A 25,058-nucleotide genomic window follows, 5' to 3' on the forward strand; every position below is an offset into this window, starting at 1 on the left:
ACCAGTCGGTAATAATGGAATCTATTTTACCAGAGATCTCTGTTCTCCTTTTTGAACGAATTCCATGTATCAACTCGCGTGATGGTTTTCGCGAGAATTTTCAACAGATCATGTTTTCGATAATTTAGAGTTTGAGTGAGCCTTTGTTTTATTTCAATAAAACAAAATATTTATTATTTATATATATATACCTTAGGTCTCTATTTGTTAAATAATAACATCATAAGTTTGATATCAGATATTCTGGATACACTATCTGATTGATAGGATTGTGATCCCACTCGTCTGAAGTAATTATTGATATATTCGTTTCTGATTATATCATTAACGAAGTTAATAATTTACTATACATATAATCAGTAAAAGTAATGCAATCAATATAATCATAAAAAATTATTAATAGATCTGTTAAAATTTTACATACATTGGTATTATTATTCCATTAATTTTTGAATAGTTAACGTGTACTATGATCCCTTTCATAAATAGAACAAAAAAAGAAGAGATTAGCATCGATTAAAAGCAGAAGTAATTTTTTTTACTAATTCCTTATTTATTTATATTGCTTCCTGTGTATTCCTTTTTCTATTTCGTAAACTATAAATTATAAAATTTATCCACATTGCATTCCATATTATCTTCGTATCTTCTGAAGATATTTTCCAACTTAACATCACTGTATTTGTATTAAATTCGAGGAAACTTGGAGGTTCGTGCGGTCTGAAGGTAAAATTGGCAGTATTAATGTCTCATTAAAATGAGTTAGCAAATCCAATAGAAGGATCGTTTTGAAGGGACGTTAAGAAGTTACGATGCATCCATAAGTTGGTTAAGAAAATTAGAAAAGAGGGATGGCGCGACGTTAAACTTCGGCTAATTATCAGCAAACAACCTTAATTGGAAATGTTGGAGATAAAGTGTCTTTGGTTCTCAAGTTGTTCGAAACTTTTGCTTCTGCATGAGATATCGAAATTTCTTTTATTTATTTTTGTTTTTTATTATTTATCTTTTCTATTTAATTTCTACTAATTTAGTCGTTTCTTTGAGAGTAAAAATAGAAAAAGTTGATAACTTTATGTAAAGGTCTTATCATACATCGGATTACAATATCACGTATCAACAATTTTATTTACTTTTCTTTTATTTAACATACAAGAGCTATCTTTGAACATGACATATGTACGTAATATGTATGCGTGTCCTGCATATGTGTATCGCGTGTGTTTGTGTGTATATATACATATATATGCATACGCACGTACACAAATATACGTACGTGTGCATATTTACATAATATACGTATATATTAAATTACTCTCTAGGTTACACTGATATGATTTTAGTTACAGTGAAACTGTACAAAGAGCGTATAAGCATAAGACTATATATATCCATTTATCAATTATCATCACCACGCAAAAACTTACAACCTCTTTCAGACATTAACTCTCTTTCTCTATTCCTTAGAATAATATATCAGATAATCATCTCCATTTCTTGCGTATTTTTATATTTATATATATATGTATATGTATTATATATATATATATATATATATATATATATATATATATATATAATATAATATATATATATATGTTAGTTTTATTTTTAATCTGTAAATTTCTTTGACGCGAATAACTCAATTTTTTTTATCCTGCGGAAGTTTACGAAATAATTAATTTTTTTTTTCATCTGTTTTTATACAAGCTGATCTCTTTGAAAAATGATAGAAAGAGAGTTCGAGTACGACGAATGCGTTAGAGTAAAATTTATCCATTGCAGCGAGTCGTCGAGTAAGGAAAGCGATTTTTTACGTTCGAACTTATTTATGGATTATTTTTGTTATTATTTATCGTCAAGTAATTAGTATATCTCCCGTTAGTTAGTTTGTAATTACAACGAGAAATTGTTTCGCCCATTGTATACCATGTGTGTCGATATTTAAATGCACTTACATATATATGTATATATACATATATAAATATATATACAAATATATATGCATATACATACGTATGAATGTTGTTGAAAATATATTTAATGTAACGGTCGTCATGCTTTTTTTTTATATCACTTTCGATAGTTCGACGAAACGTGGTTATGAAAAAAAAAGAAACAAAGAAAAAAAAAAAGAAATTATTTATTTCAAATCAACAACAAATTATATTAATGAACGATCGCCGACAAATTTAGTTTCTTATGAAAAATCTAGATTATTATTACTTTTTTTATATAACATGTAAAAATTGTCAAATGAATTGATTTTTATATGGATTATCATGTCGATATCTTTTTTAGTTGAAAAGAAAACTTCCGATATTTATTATTTCATTTTTGTGATTTATTAATGGTTGAAAATCAATTATTTTGTTTATTACATTATATATTTTGTTTTAAATTGTTGGAAGTGGCTCGAACGTCATGGCGATCGTTACGATGAACATTCTAAATATATATGTATATGTGTATGCATGGATATGTATATGTATATTGTCTCCAAGATGTACATGTATTAGTACGAAACAGCCTGTTGTTGTTTATTGACAATATATACATATATATATATATATATATATATATATATATATATATTATGTATATAATATATATATACATATATGTAATACATGTTTTATATATATATATATATATATATATATATATATATATATATATATATATAGTATATATGCGCTCGTACATTATTATCATATAAATAAATCTACCACGCACGCTATACGTTATCTACGTAATAATAGGATGTATTTAATTATATATGTATATGCATATATGTATATATTTATATATACATATATAAAGACGTGTCACATTGAAAAAATATATGTATGTGTTAATTTATGGCAGATAATACCAGTTACGTGCGAGTGTGTAAGTACATGGATATGTGCGAATTCTCATTACGATGACAAAATTTTGACCAAATTTATCTTACGTCACGTCGTTTCCTTGAAAACACACTTCCGTTACAAATTATTTTTTGTTCTCTGTTTGACTGAACTTCATAAATTCCGTATTTTTTGTTTAACTGAACTTTATTCTTTTCGAATTCGGAGAGATTATTTACTCGTCAACTTTTCTTTTTTTTTCGCGTTCATTTATACAATCTATCCAAACTTCCTTATCATTCACATTATGTTTTCTTGTTTCATTTTATTTCTTTTTCAAGCGGAAATAATCTTTTCTTTTTACTTATACCTTTCTTTTTAATTTTTTTTCTTACCTCTTTCTTTTTTATTAAATTTCGAACGAAATTTGTAAAAGTTATATCTATACGTGTATAAAAGTACTCGATAGAGCACTCGCGGCAAACAATCGAATTTCACCGTTGAACTGCCAAGGATATAATTAAAAAACAAAAAAAAAAAATAGAAAAAAAAAGAAATAGTCGAATCGTCGGCACGTATGTACATAGCAAAAAATTGTATTCTCTCAGTCTATCAAAAATTCGTCCGGTTTGTTTGGACGAGTCGCAGATTTATTTTTTCAATAATACACTGCGAAAGACCGAGCTTTATTTTGTTTTGCAGGTGACGATTGAAGGGCTAAGTACTAAGGGCGCAAAAAAGAAACAAATTAGCGTAGATTGGAAAGTTTTATACTAAATTTTTTCTCATTATTCTTTTTTCTTTTTTGTCTTGTTTTTTTTTCTTTTTTTCTTTTTTTCTTTTTTTTTTTTTAATTAAGGTATCATATATATACACTTTCGTCGCTTTTCATGCTTATCTTTTTATCTTATTTTTTTCTTTTGAAGAGAATCCCACACTGAAATGTATCTCGATGGCTAAGAGAGTGAAAGTAGTGATATACATATAATATATATATATATATATACACATATACATATACATACATACATACATATACATATATATGCATATATATATATAGGAACAATCTAATAACACAGTTACGAACGGATTAACCTAAGATATTTCTTGATTATACATATATATGTATTGAACCGACTCGTTAGTTCTTTCATTGGACCTCGGATAGGATTAATATTTTTTTCATTTCATATTTCAAATTTTGTCTGATCTTTCTCTCAAATAAGAATCTCGATCCTTCTTCTTTATTCTTCTTTTTTTTTTTTTTTTAAAGACACAAAAACGATCGCCAATGTAACGTTCGAAGCAATAATGAATGATCTCGAAGATCATCGAAGGAGAATAGGGAAAAAAAAAAGAAATGAAAATGAAATTTGAGCATAAAGTATGAAAAATTGTCATAATTTTGTAAGAAATTTTTAAATTAAATTATTTAATAAGAGGTATACAAACTAAGGCACGATATAAAACTCTTTTATCACATTATTTTTAACGAATAGAAAAGGAAAAAAAATGAAAAAGAACGAAAAATTTCTTGCATACAATAATCGACTTTTGAATATTAATTATACTAATTAATCAATCAATCAATCGCGTTGTGGTCCAGAGAGATCAAGGAAACTAATACTACGATGGAGACCCGTCTCTTTCTTTCTATACTCTCTTTCCACACACACACACATTATATATATATATATATATATATATATATATATATATATATATATATATATATAGTATATATATAGTATGTATATGTATATGTATATAAGTTAGGAGCTACGAGGGTTAACGCTAGTTAGCACACTTACAACGACGGTTTTACGCTAAAGTCGTTTTTTCTTTTTTTCTTTTTTTTTTATAATTTACAGATTAAACGATACCGTATATTAGTAGTCCTTCTTCTTTTTCATCTTTCTTTTTCTTAACGAGATTTCGAGGGGATCGAGCAGGTAGTAAATTCGTGGGGTGTCGTCGAATAATTTGTTTCTCTTTCTTTTTTTCTTTTGTCCTCACCCCATTTTATATATCGTTATTTTTGTTTTTTTTTTCTGTTTATCTTGTTTTTTCTTCGATCTCCCTCAAAAACACGTCTCGCTCGTCTCTTAAGAATAATACTGAATCTACTCGCAAAGGTCCTATTTATTTCTCAACTCCGGTTTATCGATTTCTTAGAAAAAAGTAAATCGAACCGGATTAGTTTTTCTTCTTCCTCTTCGTTTCCTTTCTTTCTTTCTTTTTTTTTCTTTTTTTTTCCGATGAGCATCACATCCAAGATCCTCGTGAAATTTTTTCTTTTTTTTCTCTAAGAAACGTGGAAAGAAATAAGATCGAGGAACATCGAGGAAGGTGTGCATCGTCGAAAACAGTCTTTTACAGCGGCACGATCTTCTCGTTTCGATGCATCGGTGTGTCGTAAGCAGGCACGCACTTGTAGTATTGCGGTGGATAGGAATAGCTTGCATCTGATGGCGACAATCGACCACGGAAACGGCTACGAACGATGTGGGTGATCAGCAGAAGGCAGAGCAATGCTAGGACGACAATCAGCGTAATTGGGACCACTCCCCAACCTCTGCTATTCTGATGACCGATCTCATTTTCCTTTGAAATTCGAAAATGCGTGTGTAATTTAATATTAATAATTTATAATATAAATATATGTGTGTATATTATTATATAATTATAATAATTAAATATATATATATATATATATATATATTAAGTGAGTTATATAAATTTTAAGATTTAATATTAATAATTTATAATATACATATATGTATATTATTATATAATTATAATATATATATATTATATTTATGATATATAATATAAATTCTAAGATTGGATGTGAAAACATCTTGATTACTTTTGACGAAGGAACTGAATGCTATGTGACATAAAATCTGATTAATATACAAAACAGTCGACTGTGGTATTTATAAATCTTGGAAAGTAATATTTTCCTTCACAGTAATTGCGATAGTACGAATATATAAGATAGTTCAATCTTTCTTGATTTGTTTCACAAAGGTTCTGTATATTACAGAATTAAGTCTCATTTGAAGAAATTTTTATGATCTTTTAATATCTTAGAAAATATATTTCTAAAAAATACGCTTTTTGCTTTTAATCGTATATATTCTTACGCAGAGATTTATTTTTATCGTTCAAAGGGACGTTCTCAGTATATCGATATAAAAAAAACGTAATTAATATTAGATGGCGAATAAAATATAAAATATATACATTCGCAAAAATTCCCTTCGATTATCAAAATTAACATAAATATCCCTCCATTCAATTTCTATGCTATTCAATCTCTATATACGATAAATCTCTTTTAACGATAAATTCGCGTTGAGAACAGAAAAATTGTGATTAATATTAAATTGCAAAATACTTCGTTTGCAATGTTTGCATTGCAATGAATCCAAAAATTGCAATGTAGAAATTTATTTTTAGTATATTATCGAAATTGGTTGGTTAGATTTTAGGTGACTCACCAAGGTATACATCTAAGTAAAGGATTAGTAAAATAGTATTAAATTAGATTATTACTATTATAGAAGATCTTTTTTTTGCATTGGAAAAATCCAAAAATTGCAATGTAGAAATTTATTTTTAGTATATTATCGAAATTGGTTGGTTAGATTTTAGGTGACTCACCAAGGTATACATCTAAGTAAAGGATTAGTAAAATAGTATTAAATTAGATTATTACTATTATAGAAGATCTTTTTTTTATTTATTATCACGGATATAGTTCGAAATATTTGAAGTTGTTGGTTAATAGAAGTTGAGTTTGTTCGATTTTCGATAAAGAAAGATCGAGTTGATCAACTTACCGTGATCGGACAAACTGGGCAGCATGTGTTTGGTTCCGGGGGTAAAGGATCGCTACAGGCCACCGAACAAACGGTCTCCTTGCAATTTACTCTCCCGCCTACCTCGCACGTGCAAGTCGTGCAAGCGTTTCGTAGCCAGTTTCCACCTTCCTGTATTGGTTCGTTCTTGTCGTTGATGCAACTCGCACGACAGCGACATATCTGAAAATGAAGAAAAACGAACAATTCTATTTCTGTTTATTTCTTCTTTCTTTTCTCCTTTATTTGACGTTTCGTTCATTACATATATATGTGTGTGTTATATATATGTGTATGTTATAACTATTTATATAATTAACTCTTTATAAAGTTACACAACTTACAAGTTTTATTGTTTATATATTTATATATATATATATATAATTTTTATATAAATATATAAATATATTTTTATATAGTATATGATTTTTTATATTTATATATTTGCACGCTCGTACATTCGTTAATATTTTTCAAATCTTCAATTTTTTTTTATTATAATTATTTAATTTATTATTGTAAAATTAATTAATTTAATATAAATATTAAATTATATTCAGTATAGTGTAGGTGTAGTTGTATTTTAGTAAAAGTTATACTACATGTTTTACGTAATGTTTTTTTTATAAACATAGACAAAAGTAGATTGAGTCTTAGAAAGTTAATTTTCATTCATCGAATAATCAGAGAAAATCATTTTGAGAAGCTTCGAGTGATCAAATAATTGATAAAAATGATTTCATCTCGTAAAAGAAAGTATTTTAATTAATTCATTTGAGACAATTGCAAAATAGTTATAAGTTTTCAATTTCATAATTCTTTAAATTGAAGACTAAAGTTTAAAAAAACGAAGAAAGAAAACAACAGGATAACATAAAAAGTAGGAAAAGATTGTTACCGGACAGCCACGTTTGTTGGTTCTGTAACCGAATCTGCATTTTTTCTTGCATCCCACGAACAGAGGACAGTCCTCGTGAAGCTGTTTGCACTCGCATAAAGTGCAATCGTTCTCGTCCATCATGAGACCATGTTCGCAATGAAGATCACACTTTACTTCGGGACAGACGATTTTCTTATCGTCGTCATTTTCGAAACTCTCGACATTTGGATGGCTCAATGTCCGATTCGACGAAGAGACACTCGAATTTTGTTGATGTCGTTGAGGTGACAGTGATGGTGACGATGAATTTGATGTTGATTGGCAGGTACAAATCGAACATCCACTCTCGTCTTTTACGAGATCGCAGTTCAGTTCACAGTTTGATAATTCTGGACAATGTTTGTCATTTTCGAATGGTGTGTGGACTATTTCGTTCTGAAAATAAAATTTTCCTTGTTTTTAGATGAAATAAGGAAGTGATTTTTTTTTTTAACAATACAGTAGAACGACAGGAAAGAAATAAATTATTTATATTCGTGAATTTTCTTAAATAGAAATTCTATTTAATATCTATATTTTGTTAAATTAGATCGATAATGATAAAGATGATAATAGTAATACTTTATTATTAGTTTAAAAGTAACAAAAGAACTTTGTTTATTATTCCAGATTTTTTAACTCTTTTGAAAATTTCAAGTCTTCCTTTTTTCGATTATATCAGCTAGAATATTTTCATATTTTATTGAAGATTCAAAATCATGTCTATATTTGGTCGAGACAAACGTTAAAAAGATAACAATAGTTGTAGCGTCAAAAACACGAACGGATGAAACGGGGAAAATTTATACCGTCAAAGGTGACAAATATAGAATGGTAGACGAGCTTTTTTAATTTTCCTCGATGGAATTTCTTGCTTTTGACGCGGTGTTTCGTGTGCTTTAGTTAGAAGCTTTCATTTTTTATTATTTTTTACTTAAAAAAATTTTTTAAAGTATGGATTCGTTTTTTTTTTAAATAAATTTGTTTAATTTCTTTCTCGCGATAAAACCCATTTATACGTCGAAATTCGAACTCGTATGATATCAAACTTGCTATTAATGATTTGATCTTTTCTTTGTTACAAAGAAAAAACAAAGTATAAAAACGATAATCTCATATTAGCATCGAAAAGAAATTTCTAAAAAATCTGTCATGTTCTTCTCACAGTTTACAAAAATATTATATCACAAATATTATAATCCTTCGTAATGTCATGTAAATTTTTTATTGAAAAATTAATATATTTATATTTTGTAACTCTTATGTGATCGTTTCGTTACAAAAATTAATTGCTAATTTATATTTAAAAATTAATGTTTGCTTACGTTATATCTGTATAGATATAAAACTTTTACATAATTTTATATTGTAATTACAAAAGATAATAGGATTATATAGAAAGTATTAAAATAAAGAAATATAATAGAATAGAAGAAATGTTCGACGAAAATAACAAAAAAAAAAAAAAAAAAAAATAGGAGAAAGACTGACCTTTGTTGATTCGTAACATTCGCAAATTTGACAGCCGTCCTCGTCGGTCAAATAACGATCGCAATTGAGGTTACAGTCGATCAAAGGAGTCTTGCAAATCGACTTGTTATCGACATCGACATCGGTCGAACTCGTTGGTTGTGGACAGTGAGAGCAACATTCGCCTGGATCTGGTGGTATTGCGTTTGCACAAAATTTGCACATGATCGCTTGACAGGACACTTGCCCATTCTCCTGGCATGTGCAATTTACACAAGGTTCCTCTTTCCAATGTTCACCAACTCGTCGGAAAATCCCATCCTTGAAGAAACAATTCCCGGTATTGCTACCCTCTTCCGTTTCGATCCAGTATACGGATTCTGTAAGATTCAACATTTTTAATTGATTCGTTAACTTTAATTTTTACAAATACAATATTTTTTACAAATATTTTTTTAATTAAAATAATAAAAATCATATTCAAAATGAAAGAAAAATTTGAATTCCAAACGAAAATGATTGAAAAAGGATTGATTGAAAAATTAAAGGAAGAAAAAAAGCAAAGATTAACACTAGAATAGTTTTTCATCAAATCCTACTTTTATCAAATCGATCAATTATTTGGTGGGTACTTGAGAAGAAAATAAAAACACTTTATTTGTTATTATTTTCAATTCATTTGGTTTTACAATAAAAATGTTTTGATATAACACTAGATGAATCTAAAATCCTTCATTTCGATCGGTTTTCTGGTGGTAATTCTGGTGTTATAAAAAAATTGAATATATTAATTCTCAGAAATTACATGAATTAATTGACGTATGGAAATAATTAAAAAGTAAGGTAATGAAGCTCCCCTGTTAGTTAAAATGCCAGGCGATATTTAAAAACTGTTAATAGAACGTAGGAATATAAGCGACGGGGTCAAAGTTTGATACAATTTAAAATATGATCATAATGAAGCGTGATATGAAATTACCGCGTTATCTAACTAGTATTAACCACTAGCACTAGGAGCATTACCACAAGTCAATATTTGCCCATTACGCTTGAACCATAATTAAAAGGTAATCGATTAAAAGCGAACGTCGATGTCGTTACTTGTTTCCTCGTGGATTAGAGAGCGGATTAGAGAAGGTAGTTAAGTTCGATCGACGATCGGATACTCTCCTTAGACTTTCCTTTCGAACTTTGAATCTCCAATCCAATCTTGTATAGCTAAGGTTATGGTTAAGTTTTAATGATTATGAAATTTCAATGTGAATATGGCCAATGTTATTAAGTTCCGAGAGAGAGGGATGCAAGATAAGAGTAAGCTCATTAAAATTCAACAGGTAGTATCGAAGTTCTTAAGAAAAAAAAAGAAAGAGAGAGAGAGAGAGAGGGAGAGAGAGAGAGAGAGAGAGAGAGAAATGGGTGATCACCTTTGTTAGCTTGGTAGTTAAAAATCTTTTCTTCCAAATACTACCCTTTCTTTTTTTCCATTTGTCTAAGCAGCACAACCTAATCGCTTTTTTCTCTTTTTCCGTCTCTGTCGATTCGAAGACGTGCTCGTTTATTTTCCTATCTCTCTCGAGATTCCTCGAGAAAAAAGAAATGGAAATAGCGTGGTCTTAGTGCTATCACGAAGAAACACTTAGGATCGTGTGTCTCTAAGGGTAGAAAATTGTTACTTGGTATTGATACTCTATATACACGTGTATATCTACATGTGTAGTGACGTGAGAGTAAAAGACAGAGGGATGATAAAGAGAGAGAGAGAGAGAGAGAGAGAGAGAGAGAGAGAGACAGGAAGAGAATGTGTGGACGACGATTGGAATTGTGATTGGGAGAGGGAGAGAATGGAGATTCGAGATATCGACCCGATATTGTATGTACATGTATACAGGGTGAACCACGTAACTTGACCAGTCTAATTTTATTATCGTACCTATACTCCTGTGAATGGAACGCCATAAATTTCATTTACTTTTATCGGTTCTTCTTTCAACAAGATCTTTAGAATTTTAAATCTAATCAAAGAAGGTTCACTTGTAATTTTAACAAATGTAATAATTTATATCTATACGTGTATAAGATAACGAGTATACATATTCGTTAATAAGATTAAGATTTAATAAATAAGATTGTTTATTCATTTTTATGTTTCGCCAGTTAATAAGCAGGATTTGTATTAAGATTTTTTTTTCCTTTTCTTAATTACCTGAAGCTACACAATCGTAAAGAGGACAGCAGGAACCAGGCGTATTAGGTACAGCTCGCCTGACCTCAACGGCACGTTCACCTGGTTTACAAGACGCAGGTGGACAGGTAGGTACGCATTTGCATACTTCATCTTCACTTGGAACACTATCCCTGGGACAACCGTTTTCCGAACTCTGCTGTTGATCCTGTCCTTCTTGATGTCCATCTTGCTGATGTCCTGTTATTAGAATTGATACACTTTATTACTTAATTATATCAATAATTTGTATTTTATTTTCAAACAATTTTTTTCAATGCCTATAATTTTGTAATTATCGTAATTATTATAATTATTAGACGATATGAGGTATTACCTGAGGGAAGACATTTATAACGTGGGCAACATCTACCGGGTGTCCCAGGAATTGCATTTCTTGTCAGTAACAGACGTTGTTCAGGTTCAGAACAGACCGGTGGTGAAGGACACGTCGGAGAGCATTTGCACTCGCCATTTTCATTTTCCACGCTGTCCTCGGGACATCGCGAGCCATGCAGGAGTCCTTGGAAAAGAAAGAAAAACATGAGTGTGCGAGTGAGAAGTATATATTCTCTTTCTTTTTCTCTCTCTTTTCTCTCTCTTTTTTCTTGCTTTCTTTCTCTTTTTAAAATAAGAAACATCGCCGGATGAAAACTGTAAGCCGTAATGTTACTCGTTGAAAATATCTGCCCACGAAAGAAGATATATTCTTCTTGCACCTTTTTCTGTTTCCCTACGTATTCCTTTCGTTTTTCTTTTTTCGTCAGAAAAAAGTCTGGATACGTTCAATTACACGTGCGGTTGAGTTTCGTGCAGCACCGTGCAGTTAATTACATTATGTGCGATTAATTTTAGTCACTTTGGTAATTGAAAAAAAAAAGAGAGAGAGAGAGAGAGAGAGAGAAAGAGAGAGAAAGAGGTAGAGAGATAAATTTATTCATTCGGACAGTTTTCATGCTGGAAAAGGTCGTATTCGATAAATCGATAGAAAGCTCACACATTTGTTATAATTTAAATTGAAAAAAAATCTATATTCCTGTTCGGTATTTAAATTTCACGCGTCTTTTTTGTCTTAGAAATAGGATGAAGTTTGTCTTTTATTCGTTCATTCGTTTTCAAACAATATAGAGGCGAAAGAAGAAATATGTAATTCTTTTGTTATTTAGATCGCTACAATTATTGTAATTTGTAATTTTGTTTCTTTTTTTTTCTTTTCTTTTTCATTCTTTTTTTTTCTTTTCTTTTTTTTTTTTCTAAAAAAGATCAGAGAAAAGAAATTCTAGGCGAACTTGAATTGAATTGAAAGACTCGACGATCCTCGAGTCGGCTTTTCTATCTCGTTCGTCGCAAATCGTAATTTGCATAGTTCTGCTTGAGTTTAAGAGCTGCTCGTGCGTGCACTCGCGCGCGTCTAAGAGACGGAGAGATAGAAGAACCATTTATTAAAAGGTCGTAGAGAAGAGCGTGCGGCATTTGCGTTATGCGCTCGGAATGTTCTTATTGCAAAACGGTACTGAAGGTAGGTGAAGCGTACGCGTTTCGTAAATGGAGAACACGATCCAATCCTAGATCCGAAATCTTTCGCGTACCTCTCTGTGAGATAGTTTCACTCGACTATGCGAAGTCAAGGCAATAAAAATACAAGATTATAGATCAAATATTAAAAATATTGTAAAATATTAAAAACCTTGTTACCTTTGAGATATTATATATAGGATTATATGTATTTATCCAAATTTTAATTCGATGTGTTTAATAGATCATAAAATTAATAAAGGTATATCGTAAAAATGGAAAAAAACAAATCAAATTTATTTTTATTTATTAATTTATAATTAATAATACGAATTTGAAGTATCACGGCTGGAGACAGATGATATTCTATACATATAATTGTCAGTCATTTATCGTGTATTAGACTGAAAAGCTTTTCTAAAGCCCCTGATTATAGGCAATACGATCGTACATACGATTGTATCTATATACAGGGGCTTTAAAAATTTTCTATTGTTCATGACATCGTATCGATTTGAAAAAGTCGATTCTGAGCTTTCAAAAATACGTTCTTTTGAATCGTTTAATAAAAAAGAAAGGAAATAATTTGAACCGAGGAAGTCTTTTATGTGTTTGACAAGAGGAGAACTTGAAGAAATTATCTTTGTGAAGGATTTTATCGATAGCTATTATCTTTCTAAAGAAAAGAAATTATTATTTCAAGTTGCACAAGAACTTTATAATGACCACGTGTATTCTTGAAATGGTGGACCTACATTTTCTTTTATCATGAATTCATCGAAGTGAATTCTTTTTTTGAAAAGAGAACGTAGGGGTAGAGAAAGAGAGAGAGAGAGAGAGAGAGAGAGAGAGAGAGAGAGAGAGAGAGAGAGAGAGAGAGAGATAGAATGTTTATTTCAATTATTCATTGTAAAATGACGTACGAAATCAGATTAGAAGGAACGAATTTTTAATAAAAATTTCCATCGGGTCGATAGACAATGTTTTATCAATTCTCATGAACTTTATGGATATTATACTTTAACTGATAATTAACCAACCATTAATAAAATTTATCAAGCAGAAATTCGACCGCTAACTATTCGACCATTATCTAATTATTTTCAACTACCATTACTTCTTCTTTTTTTCATTTTAGATCATTATGCAAAGAATTTTATGAGATTGTTATTATAATATCCGATATATACATACACATATACATATACATATACATATACATATACATATACATATACATATACATATACATATACATATACATATATATATTCGTTTTATTCAGAATACTTTTCCGTAAGAAAAAATTCGCTGACGACAAATCATCGGGCATACAAATTCGGTCAATGAACAACCTAGTTCGAGACGCAGATCAAAAACTTTTCGCAAAACAAAATTCGCTGACGACTGATCGTTGAGCATAAGAATTCGGTCAATGAACAGTCTAAGTAATGACGCAGATCAAAAACTTTTTCGCGAGATAAAAAAAAAATGCTAACATATCTTTCGGCGAAGCTGATCGTCATGAAAGACAGGAAATTGATAAGAATCAAGAAAAACGAGGAAACTCGGAACTAATGAGATATAATTATTAATTGAATAAATCCTTTTTTTTGGGATCTCAACAGAACCAAGCAAGTGATTATAAAAACTTTTGTATCGAAAGCAAGTAGTATTTTATGTATCCATTTTTCATACATCTTTCGCGTGCAATGGCGAACGATGAAAATCACGAACGATTTTTTACCTAAATGGTATAATGAAAAATAATCGTCCTGTTTTTTTAAAGCGTATAGTTTCTCCGACCACCTATCTTTCTTATTCCTTTATTGCATGGCATAAAGGCTATAGCTTAAAAAGAAGAACTTAGTTAAAGACTTAAAATCCTAATCTGTCGTGACACGAAATCATCGTACAGAATAATCTTTCTATTCGATCATTCTCTCCCGAGTTCGCTAAAATCTGTGACTCGACCGGTTCGGACGGAACGTTATTAACATAGATTTAAAAGCTTATGTTCGAGCCGAAAGATTTATAAATTAATAAAATAATATTATTTTATATTTCAATTAAAAAAGATTGTTTAATCGTATAAATCGTATAAATAGATTTAATAATGATATTCATTCAGTAGTTTTTCGTTGAAACGTTGAACGTACACATACATACATATCTTTCTCTCTCTCTCTCTGTTTCTTTGCGTATTCATAGGAGGAATGTAGTAGAATGGTAAATTCGAAGAAACGATTCGATCGGAAGGATCCAACGTTAATCTTTCGAGTTCCCGGACCTTCGGCTAACGCTCTTACAAATTGCTCGGGACAGGTTACACGTGCTCAGTGGGTCGTTTCGTAGCTCGGTGAAAATTAAATCGCGAAAGAATGGTCGTATCGGAGTCATCGTATTCCGGGTATGCCCGGAGAGAAAGAGAATAAGAAAGAGAGAGAGAATGAGAGAATATGAGAGAAAAAGAGATAGAGAGAGAACGACCAGAGCACGTCCTCTTATCCACGCCCGATATCCTTTTGTACTTGGTATATACGATCACGCATATATATATACATATATAAAAGTATACATATAGAGATATACACACACATATATACGCGTATCTACGTTCACAGGATTTAATGGAATTGCTCGTTACGCCCGAATGCTTCGATTCGAGGGTTAAAAAGAGAGCTGTGCTAGTTCGTTCGTTGGAGAAAACTGCACTTTCATGCTGCAACACAAAAGCACACGACGAGTCTCTTTGTCGCGTTCGAGTAAAATGCTGACGATGGGAAAACGCGTTCGCAAAGTAGATAGCAAACGTTAGGTCAGTAGCGTTAGGAGAGTGGAGAGTTCTAACGCGTGCTTCGAACAAATCTCTCGATTGGTTACCGTCTGACCAAAACTTGCCTCTACTACTACTACTATTACTGCTAATACTACTACCATCGCTACTACCACTACTATTATTATTGTTCAATCTATGCTTCCAACTTTCCACTCGCTTTTTAATGGCCGAACGTTTGAACCTTGATCTGTTACTGTGATCGGATACGAGAGTGAATTACGAGCGACGTTTGAGTTATAGCAACGTCTCTAACTGTAGAACAATGTTAATTGTTTCTAGGATTTATACCGTTCGTGATCAAAGCTGACACGTTTGAAATGAAAAATTAGTCTCCCTTATATGCGCGCCGAATTTTCGCCATATCTTTTTTTTCTTTAACTCTCTCCATCTATCTATCAATCCCTCTTTATTTTTCTCCACCTATCTCGGAATCAATCGCATCGTTTATGAAAAATAGGTAGAAAGAAAAACAAACAAAAAAAAAAAAGAGAGAAAGAGAAAGAGAAAGAGAAAAAGAAAGAGAATAAAAGAACGGTAACACTTTCTTGACGAAGGTCCGAGACGAAATTTTATTCAAGTAACGTCCTTTGTAAATTTTCTCGATAATCTAGGCACATAGAGGATGGACGATAGGATCGGTCCAGTCGTGGTTTCACTTGGAACATTAACGTTAACGTTAACGCAAGCCTAGTACGACTAACGTGGTAGCTTGAAAGCTCGTAGAGCTTCGGTAGAATACCGTCAAGGTGAATAAAAGCGTCGTCGGCCAGCTTGGATACGAGAGGACGCTCGCTGCTTCACGAAAGATTGCATTAGCCCTTCTGCTGGACGCAAGCTTGCAAGTCTTGCATACCGAATGAGCTTATTGTTAGGAAGGGCAAAGCCAACTCTTATAAGCCACGACGCGAGACTCCGTGTGAATTGGTATTAGTGTGTCTGTGTTGTTATTGGTGTTAGTGGTACAGAGCACAGCATCCCTCGTTTCTCGTCCCATTCTCGTCTCGTTCTTCTCTGTTCGTGCACTGCCTTCTCAACTCCTCACACTCCCACTTTCAGCCCTTTTCTCCTTTGTTTACCGTCTTTCCCAACGCAACACCCTCAACTTTTTTCCTCTAGTCTCTCTTTCTCTCTTTTTCTCTCTCTCTCTCTCTCTTTTTCTTTCTCTTTGCGTCAACATGCAACCAACGTCGTTGGCAAACTTCGCATTCTTTTTAAACTTATTCTTCCTCTGCTAAAAACTTTCCCTTTCTTTCTTTCTTTCTTTCTCTCTCTCTCTCTCTCTCTCTCTCTCTCTCTCTCTTTTTCTTTCAAGAGAGAGATTTTTATCTACTTTAAAGAAATACCGACTAGTTAATGTTTCCTGATGCGATTATCAGCAGGAAAGTCATAACTTCTTCTTCTTCTTCTTCTTTCTCTTTTTTTCTTTTTTCCTTTGCTTTTTTTTTTTCGTTATACTTGAACGATATACGTAAATAAAGCGTTTCTAAAGGGTCTTCACGAAACTTTATATATAACAAAGTCTGATGATGACAAGAAGAAGGTTTTCTCTTTGAAAAGTTTGCGAGACACGAGCTCGAAAATATTTACAAACTTTTTTTAAGAAATTGGAAAAATGTGAGAAACGATTGTTTTCTATTTTGTTATTACACATGTCGAACTATATGGAAAAGGGGATTTGTTCTTGGATTTATGCGTAAACGTTGAACGCGTGTCCTTGGTGTCTCTGAATAAATAGAAGAACGGCTGAAGGATAGATAGATAGATAGGAAGGTCGATCGAGCACGAAAAAGCGCTGGAGTTATGGTGAAAGTAATGTTGTCGCTCGAAGCCTGCGGCATCCTCTCGCGAACGATATTACCTTCCTCCTTTTCCTCTTTACAAAGTTCTCTCTCTTTCTCTCCCTTTCTCGTAATTCCACTTTTATGACTCTATGAAGCTTTGCCCGAGCCTTCTTTTTTTCTCTTTCTTTCTTTCTCTCTCTCTCCTCTTTTTTTTTGTTTCTTTTTTCCTCTTCTATATGCACGGTCAATCGTCGAAGATGGTTTGGTGATCTCTTTCATCTCGTAGATCTTTTCATTCTTTGAAAATATCTTAACATTTTTTGAAACTTCTTAAAAAAAAGAAAATTCATTTACTATATAACGTATATGTTATGAATATATAATGCACATGTCAAGGATATACATATTAATACGTAGTAATTTTTATATATGTACATGTTAATCATGAGTATACATATTCGACATAATTATCGTTAATCTTACTGGAAATTGGAATTGTTAATGGAAATAGTAAAATTGAAAAGAGAGAGAGAAAGTGAGGATCGTTTCAATGGTTATTTATTTTTTGATCATATCGAGTTCATGCGAAAGAAGTTATAAGATACTTTTCATCATGGATATTTTTTTTTAAGAGATTTCTCAAAGAAAAGTCCTATTACACGCAACCGTACGTGAACATTCCCAATACGTGTGGATCGATCGCGAATCAACCTTATTTTTTTTTTCTTGAGCTCCTTTTCTGACCCTCGAGCTATAAAATCAAACAGAGAGAAGCCTTGGCAATCTTCTCCGGTAAGATTTCGGTAATAGCTTCTCGTCGTCGGATCAGTGTAAACTTTTCATGGAAAGAGTTCACTTTCATTTTTTCGAACCAATACCGATAATCTTAGATTAAATGATTGATCTAGACTTCATCTCTTTTTACACCATTAGAATTTAATTTCATTTCTTTTTTTTTTTTTTTTTTTTATAAGACTCTTATCTAAATAGAACCTATGAATTAATCCGAATATCAAGTAATTCTACAAAATTTTATCAAATATAAAATATTAAGAAAAATATTAATAATTATTCATTATTATAATCGCAATAATAATAATAATAACAAAAGAAAAAATATACTCATCCTGTTTGAGATTAAAATCTAAAAGACATAGACAAACAGCAGCTCTCTCTTCGCTACAAAATAGTACTCATCTTGCTTTAATGAAAAAAAAAAAAAAGAAAAAAGAAAAGAAAAGAAAAGAAAAGAAAAGGAAGAAACAAAATTAGAGAAAAAGAAAAGAAAGAATCAGAGAACATGGTCTTCACCTTGGGGAGAGTTACGAGTAAACCCATTCGTTAGCCAAGATAAGCAATCAATGATAAAACAACTAGAAAGAGAAGATAAGCGATCATAGGGATTGTTCATTGTGCAAAAGAAAGAAGAATCCTTCTTGACTGAAGAAAGAGATAACGAATGAAATAACAGGCATGATAAACTTCACAATAACAACAAGGAAACTTGGAATTCGTTCTCCTCTGATCTGTGTTATATGTTGTGAAGTTTGCAGATATCATGGCACGCGTTTTCGTTTGTTTATGAGGGAAAGAGGGAGTAAGAGAGAGAAAGAGAGAGAGAGAGAGAGAGAGAGAGAAGCTTTCACCCTTGAGACTCGTAATCCTCCCGCGAGTAAGGACCGAGTTGAGAAACGACCTTTGACCGGTATTCTCTTCGGTCACGTCGAGCACCGACACCGAAAACTTGCCGGCCTTTCCTTCTCCATAACGAGGACGATCTTATCGTTACCCAAAATCTCCGGACAGCGAAATTGCTGAATCCAGAATCGTGAGGAGAGTCGTTCGAGTAATGGAAGTGGATAAGAAAAGAAACAAATTCGTGAAATGTTCTTGTATCGTGATAGGAAAAGAAAAAAATATATATGTGTGTGTACATTTACATAGTAACATAGTACATAGTTACACGTGTAACATCCTTTTCGCCAGTTTAAAGTGACAAAGAATTGGAGAACCATTCGAACTTTCTTCATTCTATTTAAATACACGCATTGTAACAAAACGAACTTGGTAAATAGCTCGCAGTTTGCAAAGAATATTTATCAGATGATATTCGTGCAATTGCAAAGTGCAATTGAAAGTTAGAGAAGAAAATCTATTATAAAAATGCAATTTTTTATTTATTGATCAAGGAGTTAACGATCAGTCGCGTTATATTAAAATATTTTAGAGTATCGTATTATTAAGAAAGTATTGAAAACGTAGTAATTAATTGTCCAACGGATCGAATTAATATTGTAATCGCGATACGAAGATGTTTTGTAACTTGTAAGTTATATTCAAGACATATATTTTGTATATAATGAATTTTTCTGTTTCTTTATTTGTCGATTAAAACGTTAATAATCAGTCATCTGATATCAAAATGTTAAAAATATTTTCTACTATCAGTCGATAACACGTTAACAAAGTTTAATGTTGCAATCGCGAGATTCGAAATGTGAGCATCATATTTTCAAGAATGGACGTACACGTGATTCTTTCCAGAGAGAGGGCTTTCTGTAGGGATCAACGAGATATGTTATTCGATTCTTACGTTCTGTTGCTCACGTCATACCAATATTCTCTCTCTAACCGAGAGTTTTGATATTCCATACATTTCTAGATATTTCGCCTGTCCGATATCAAAGCTTTAGCTTCATTCGTTCTGCTATATTCTGATTTTCGATACGAGACGCCCTGTATTTGGTTATATAAACGATAAACACGAAACAAAGCTTAACGAGAATGATAGGGAATGAAAAATATCGTGCTTATTATATTTATAAAGTAATAACGTCATCGAAACGATCGTAATTAAAAACAAAAAGATGATCGAAAGATATAAATGTATGATTGATAGAAAGGGTTATCGATTAAAAAGTCAGATAATATTGAAAACTTTCTACAACATGTGTTAAGAAAGACTAATGTAGAAATCGCGAGATTCGAAACTAGAAATAAAAATCATATTTTCAGGAATGGATTTTTTTATATGATAGAGTAGCATAACGATTTATTAACAAAATCAATAACCAATATGAAACGAATGAAGGTAAACATAAATTTGATTAAATAACGCATGGCGGAGAAAGAGAAATTGTAACATTCTAAACGTGAATTAAATTAAAAAAAGTTGCAAGAGGTGGAGGAAGGGGGATGTGATGTATCTTAATACCGCATATCGATACATAGAAAACGTTTATATAAAACACATCACATTTTTATCGCATAGAGTCGTTTATAAAATGGTTAATTGCACTTGAATAAACATATGTATTATTTTTACTTAAGAATATATTCAACGAGCTCTCGTTTTATACGTAACCATAGCATTTTACTCTTGCGTATAAGAGAAACGTTTAACGTCGGATTAATCCGCGTCATTTGGATTCTCAGGGAGCGTCGCGGCATTGTCAAAGTAACTTAAATTAGCCGAGTTTCACGGGTTGCCTGGTGGCAATGCTACGAGAGAGGAATGCCAGAGAGGAGAAAGTAGTGGTAACGAAATAGAAGAGGGTAAGTGGTAAAGGAGAGAGGGTGAGGATGACGAGGATAGAGGGTATACGTGCGAGTCAGAAATTTCGTGATGCCGTGTGTAAGAGAAGTACCGAGAGACCATTTGCTTTGACGTCATTACTGAAGGACGAAGGTTAGCAGCAGCACCGTGGCAAAGCGAGCCTTCGTATACCGTTGGTAAATTAGTAGCTCGAGTGTGCAACGGTGCAAGGAGGGTTCACGTTAACGGGTTAACGCCGTGTTACTGCTAGCTGTTGCTGCTTGGCGTCCCCAGTAAACTCGAAGACGCGAGAAGTTGATGTTAGACGACGATATTAGTCGTCGTCGTCGTCGTCGTCGTCGTCGTCGTAGGCGTTTTTCTTCTCGAGAAGAATGTAAAGAGGGACTCTTGAGAAAGAAAAGGGAAGTAACAGAGAGAGAGAGAGAGAGAGAGGGAGAGAGAGAGGGGCCAACGGCCCTTTCTCGTCGTTCGTCGTCATTGTCGTCCCTTAAGAGAAAATCTCTTTTCATTCTACCTTTCTTATACAGCAAAATTCGCATTACAGCAAGACTCGACTACTATTGCTACCGCTGCTGCTGCTGCTGCTGCTGCTGCTGCTGCTGCTACCAACTGTTTCGCGCTTCGCGAACTTTATTATAATGAAACGAGAGACGATCGCCAACGTGTGCCAACCATTCTACCAATTTTCTGAGCATACCTTTGAGAAGAGAACGCAATGAGATTTACTATTCCACTGGATATTTTCTTTTATTTCTTTACAAACGTTTCAGATTGATTCAAATCGTTTCGCGTTATATTACGGATCAATTGAAAATCGTCCGTTTTAATTTTGATTTTAGAGTCTGACATGCCTCAAACAAAGAGCTTCGATTCTTTCCTACGAACTTTATTTCACGTAACAGACATGTCAGATCCATCCTCCTCCTCTAACATCCGCTTACCATATTTCCTCGTGATCGATAGATTTTACGAGCTTTTTAGGTGTTTGATCAACCTGAAAAGAGACTTTACTCTCATCAATCTCCTATCGGATGACCCTGAGCTTTTTCTTTTCGTTTACTTTCAAAGCTTAGAATCAATATATAAGAACGCTTCCGTGTTCCCTCTATAAAGAGAATGAAAAGAGCGAGGAGAACAAAACGAGGAGAAAATAAGTAAAAGCGTCGGTACAGTGAAACTTCCTACGAATATATCTGTAGAAAATTTCGTACGAATGTCAAAATTTTAGAACATCGATCGACATTAACCTGTACATTCTCTTTCTTCTAATAGTAACTCGTTCGTTTTATTTTTTTACTTTCTTTCTGTTTGTTTTTTTTTTTCCTTTCCTTTCCTTTTTTTTTTCTCTTCAAGGATCGTTATAAATCTAGATCTTCTAACACGGCAAACGATCTCGAGGACTATCAGGAGAAACGACAAAACTTGTTAAAAAACGATGGAATGCTTGCTGACGTAGAAGATGCGTCATTAACGCGACGGAAGTGCTGAAATTCGTGTCTCTCATCGTTTTTTTCCCTTTCTCTCTCATATGACGAGGAAAAGCCGACTCCTCTTTTTCTTTTTACCTTCTCTCTCTCTCTCTCCCTCTCTCTCTCTCTCTCTTCGTTTTTTTTATTTTCTTTTCTTCTTTTTTACCCATTCTTTTCACAATTCCAACGTTCGTTTCTCGCGACGTTAGCGACGTTGCGAGGACTCGGTAACTCATTTACAGTAATACGTTTCCGTGAGGCAGAAGGGTTCAAGGAGGGGTAAAGGAGGGTTGTTGAAGAGTGGGTTGAGACTATACGATGAGTAAGTACAGAGTTGGGTAGGTCGGGAATACTCGGAGAGCATCAGAATGCCGCGTAAAAGTCGGGCCCTGCTGTGCTATTAATTCTTTCCGTTCTTTTGTTTTGTCTTCTTTAACTGTAGCGACCCTAGCACCAACCTTGTAGCCTTTTCGCATTGTCAACGTTCTGAATACAGTCTATCTCTTTCTTTTATCCACGGTATACTACTTGGAACATTGCATGTATCTACCAACACCAATCGCTTACAAACTTCTTCACCGAGAGTCTTCGACATTTTTCTTCTTCTCTTCTCTCAATAGCAATTCATTGCTTTTCTTTTTTTTTTTCCTTTCGTAATATAAAATCTGCGAATCTGCAGACTATTTCAATTAGGACGTTAGTTAAAGTGAAACTATGGAATTGTATGTACATATGAGAGTGTATGTGTACGTACGGTTTAATCGTTTAGTTCGTATAGAAACAAAAAAAAAAGAAATCGTATCTTCGATCGCACGAATTTGATGTTAATAATAAATAAGGGATAAACGAATGATCCTTACCGTTAATAAAATATATCGTTTTCAGTCGTTAGTGTAACGGGTTCGTTGAAATTCGTAAAACATCGAGATAAGTCGAGAATTATTGCACGAAATCTTAAAGAAATTTCACGATTAAGAGGAGTCTCTTGAACGTGTTAAGAATTTGATTAATTAAAAAAGTATTCTCTTTCTACTTGTGTTGGTCTATAAATTTCGAGATAAACGTAATGTCCTAATTAACGAGAACGGTACGTCGAGTACGTAATATCGAGTATGTCGCAATTAACGTCAGGCGCGTTCTCTTCCTCTCTCTCTCTCTCTCTCTCTCTCTCTCTCTCTCTTCTCCCATTTTATAACGTGGTCGCGTGAACGCGAGCGCACGTTATCGTGCCGCTTAAAGTACACGCTAAATTAATTCGCAACGAGCGCCAATAGCATTAATTTGCACAAGGGACGTCGCCGTCGGACGATGAGAAACGAAGAGAGGGTTGCGTTTACGAACCAAATGGATATTAAAAATCACCGTGAAGAACTTGATGGAAAATTAAATCCACGCTAACGAAGCACACTTGTGTCTCGTGTATACGAGTTCATCTCTCATAGAGAGTACGCGCATTATAAATAATATACACCATCGGCTAAAATTATTTCGACTGGTGTACAACGTGAGAAAAATTTTCAATTTATTAATTGTCGCCGCGTGTCTCGAATTGATATAATTTTTTATTGAACGTTCACACGTGATTACGACCATTTCATCGTGTATTTTCATTTTAATTACGATCGACGATAATTGTCGATAAAAATATAATTTTATATTAGGACGGATTAACGAATTGCGTGTATATTTGTACGTGTGTGATCCATTCGTTCCCATAAATTATTCTTAAATGTAACGAGCAACTTAAAAAAGTATAAATAAAAGATAATAATGATAACAATAATATAGCATGCTAACAACTACAAGAATTTTCACGTCAAGCTTAAGATAAAGAAACAAAGTTTAACGTAAAGATAATTTCATCATTTCGACGGCGAACGTAGCTTTTGTGTATAAAAAGAAAATAAAATAAAAAAACAAAAAAAAGGAAAATGAAAAAGATGAAAGAAAAAGAGAGAAAAGAAGAAAAAGAGAAAATGAAAAGTATTTAGGTAAAAAATTTGACGAGAAACCTATGTACTACGCGACACTGGGCGAACGTTTAAAGCTGTAGTAACTTCGAGTACGATAAGTCGTGTGCTTGAACGTACTCACGTGGAACTATCCACACGGTGGAAAGCGCATTAACAATATAATACCGTATACTAATTACGCCATCACATATAACATATAACCTCAGCTAGTCGTCCTAGTAGCTATACCAGAGCGAAACTTGCTCGCCGTGAAAACTTTTAACGCCACGAACGTGAGCGTTGAGTGATTAAACTTTTCGTGTAGCGACGCTCTCGTGCGTGTGTTATTCAAGCGTACCCACGACTTGAATAATGGACGCTAGCTGCGTGTCCTGTAATTATCATCGAAAGAAGATAGAAAATGAAGCTGGAATAACATATTCTGTCTATCACTTGTTTTCATTTTTTTATTCATTACAATTAATCCTTTTTTCATGATAGATATATGTTTTTGTATGTTTATCTGCGATATACATACATACATACATACATATATATATATATATGTGTAAGTAATTTATGTGGTAGCCAATTAGATTTATTCTGAATACTAATCGA

The 25,058-nt window shown here is 32.6% G+C and overlaps 1 protein-coding gene across 4 annotated transcripts in view; it reads right to left on the reverse strand.

The window, feature by feature from the left end:
- Nucleotides 1-1,109: 1,109 nt before the first annotated feature.
- LOC127062105 (cysteine-rich motor neuron 1 protein-like) overlaps nt 1,110-25,058 on the reverse strand; it is a 308,729-nt gene continuing 284,780 nt past the window's right edge. For all 4 annotated transcript variants that reach the window (XM_050989769.1, XM_050989768.1, XM_050989767.1 and 1 more), the window contains exons 7-12: nt 11,666-11,851; nt 11,311-11,529; nt 9,129-9,487; nt 7,617-8,033; nt 6,701-6,901; nt 1,110-5,456 (exon numbers count right to left, since the gene is read on the reverse strand). In XM_050989769.1, the coding sequence (XP_050845726.1) occupies nt 5,226-5,456; nt 6,701-6,901; nt 7,617-8,033; nt 9,129-9,487; nt 11,311-11,529; nt 11,666-11,851 (1,613 nt within the window). In that variant the 3' untranslated portion in view covers nt 1,110-5,225. The remainder of the gene's footprint in view (nt 5,457-6,700; nt 6,902-7,616; nt 8,034-9,128; nt 9,488-11,310; nt 11,530-11,665; nt 11,852-25,058) is intronic.

The sequence above is a fragment of the Vespula vulgaris genome, chromosome 3 (assembly GCF_905475345.1).
Source record: "Vespula vulgaris chromosome 3, iyVesVulg1.1, whole genome shotgun sequence".
Taxonomy (NCBI): domain Eukaryota; kingdom Metazoa; phylum Arthropoda; class Insecta; order Hymenoptera; family Vespidae; genus Vespula; species Vespula vulgaris.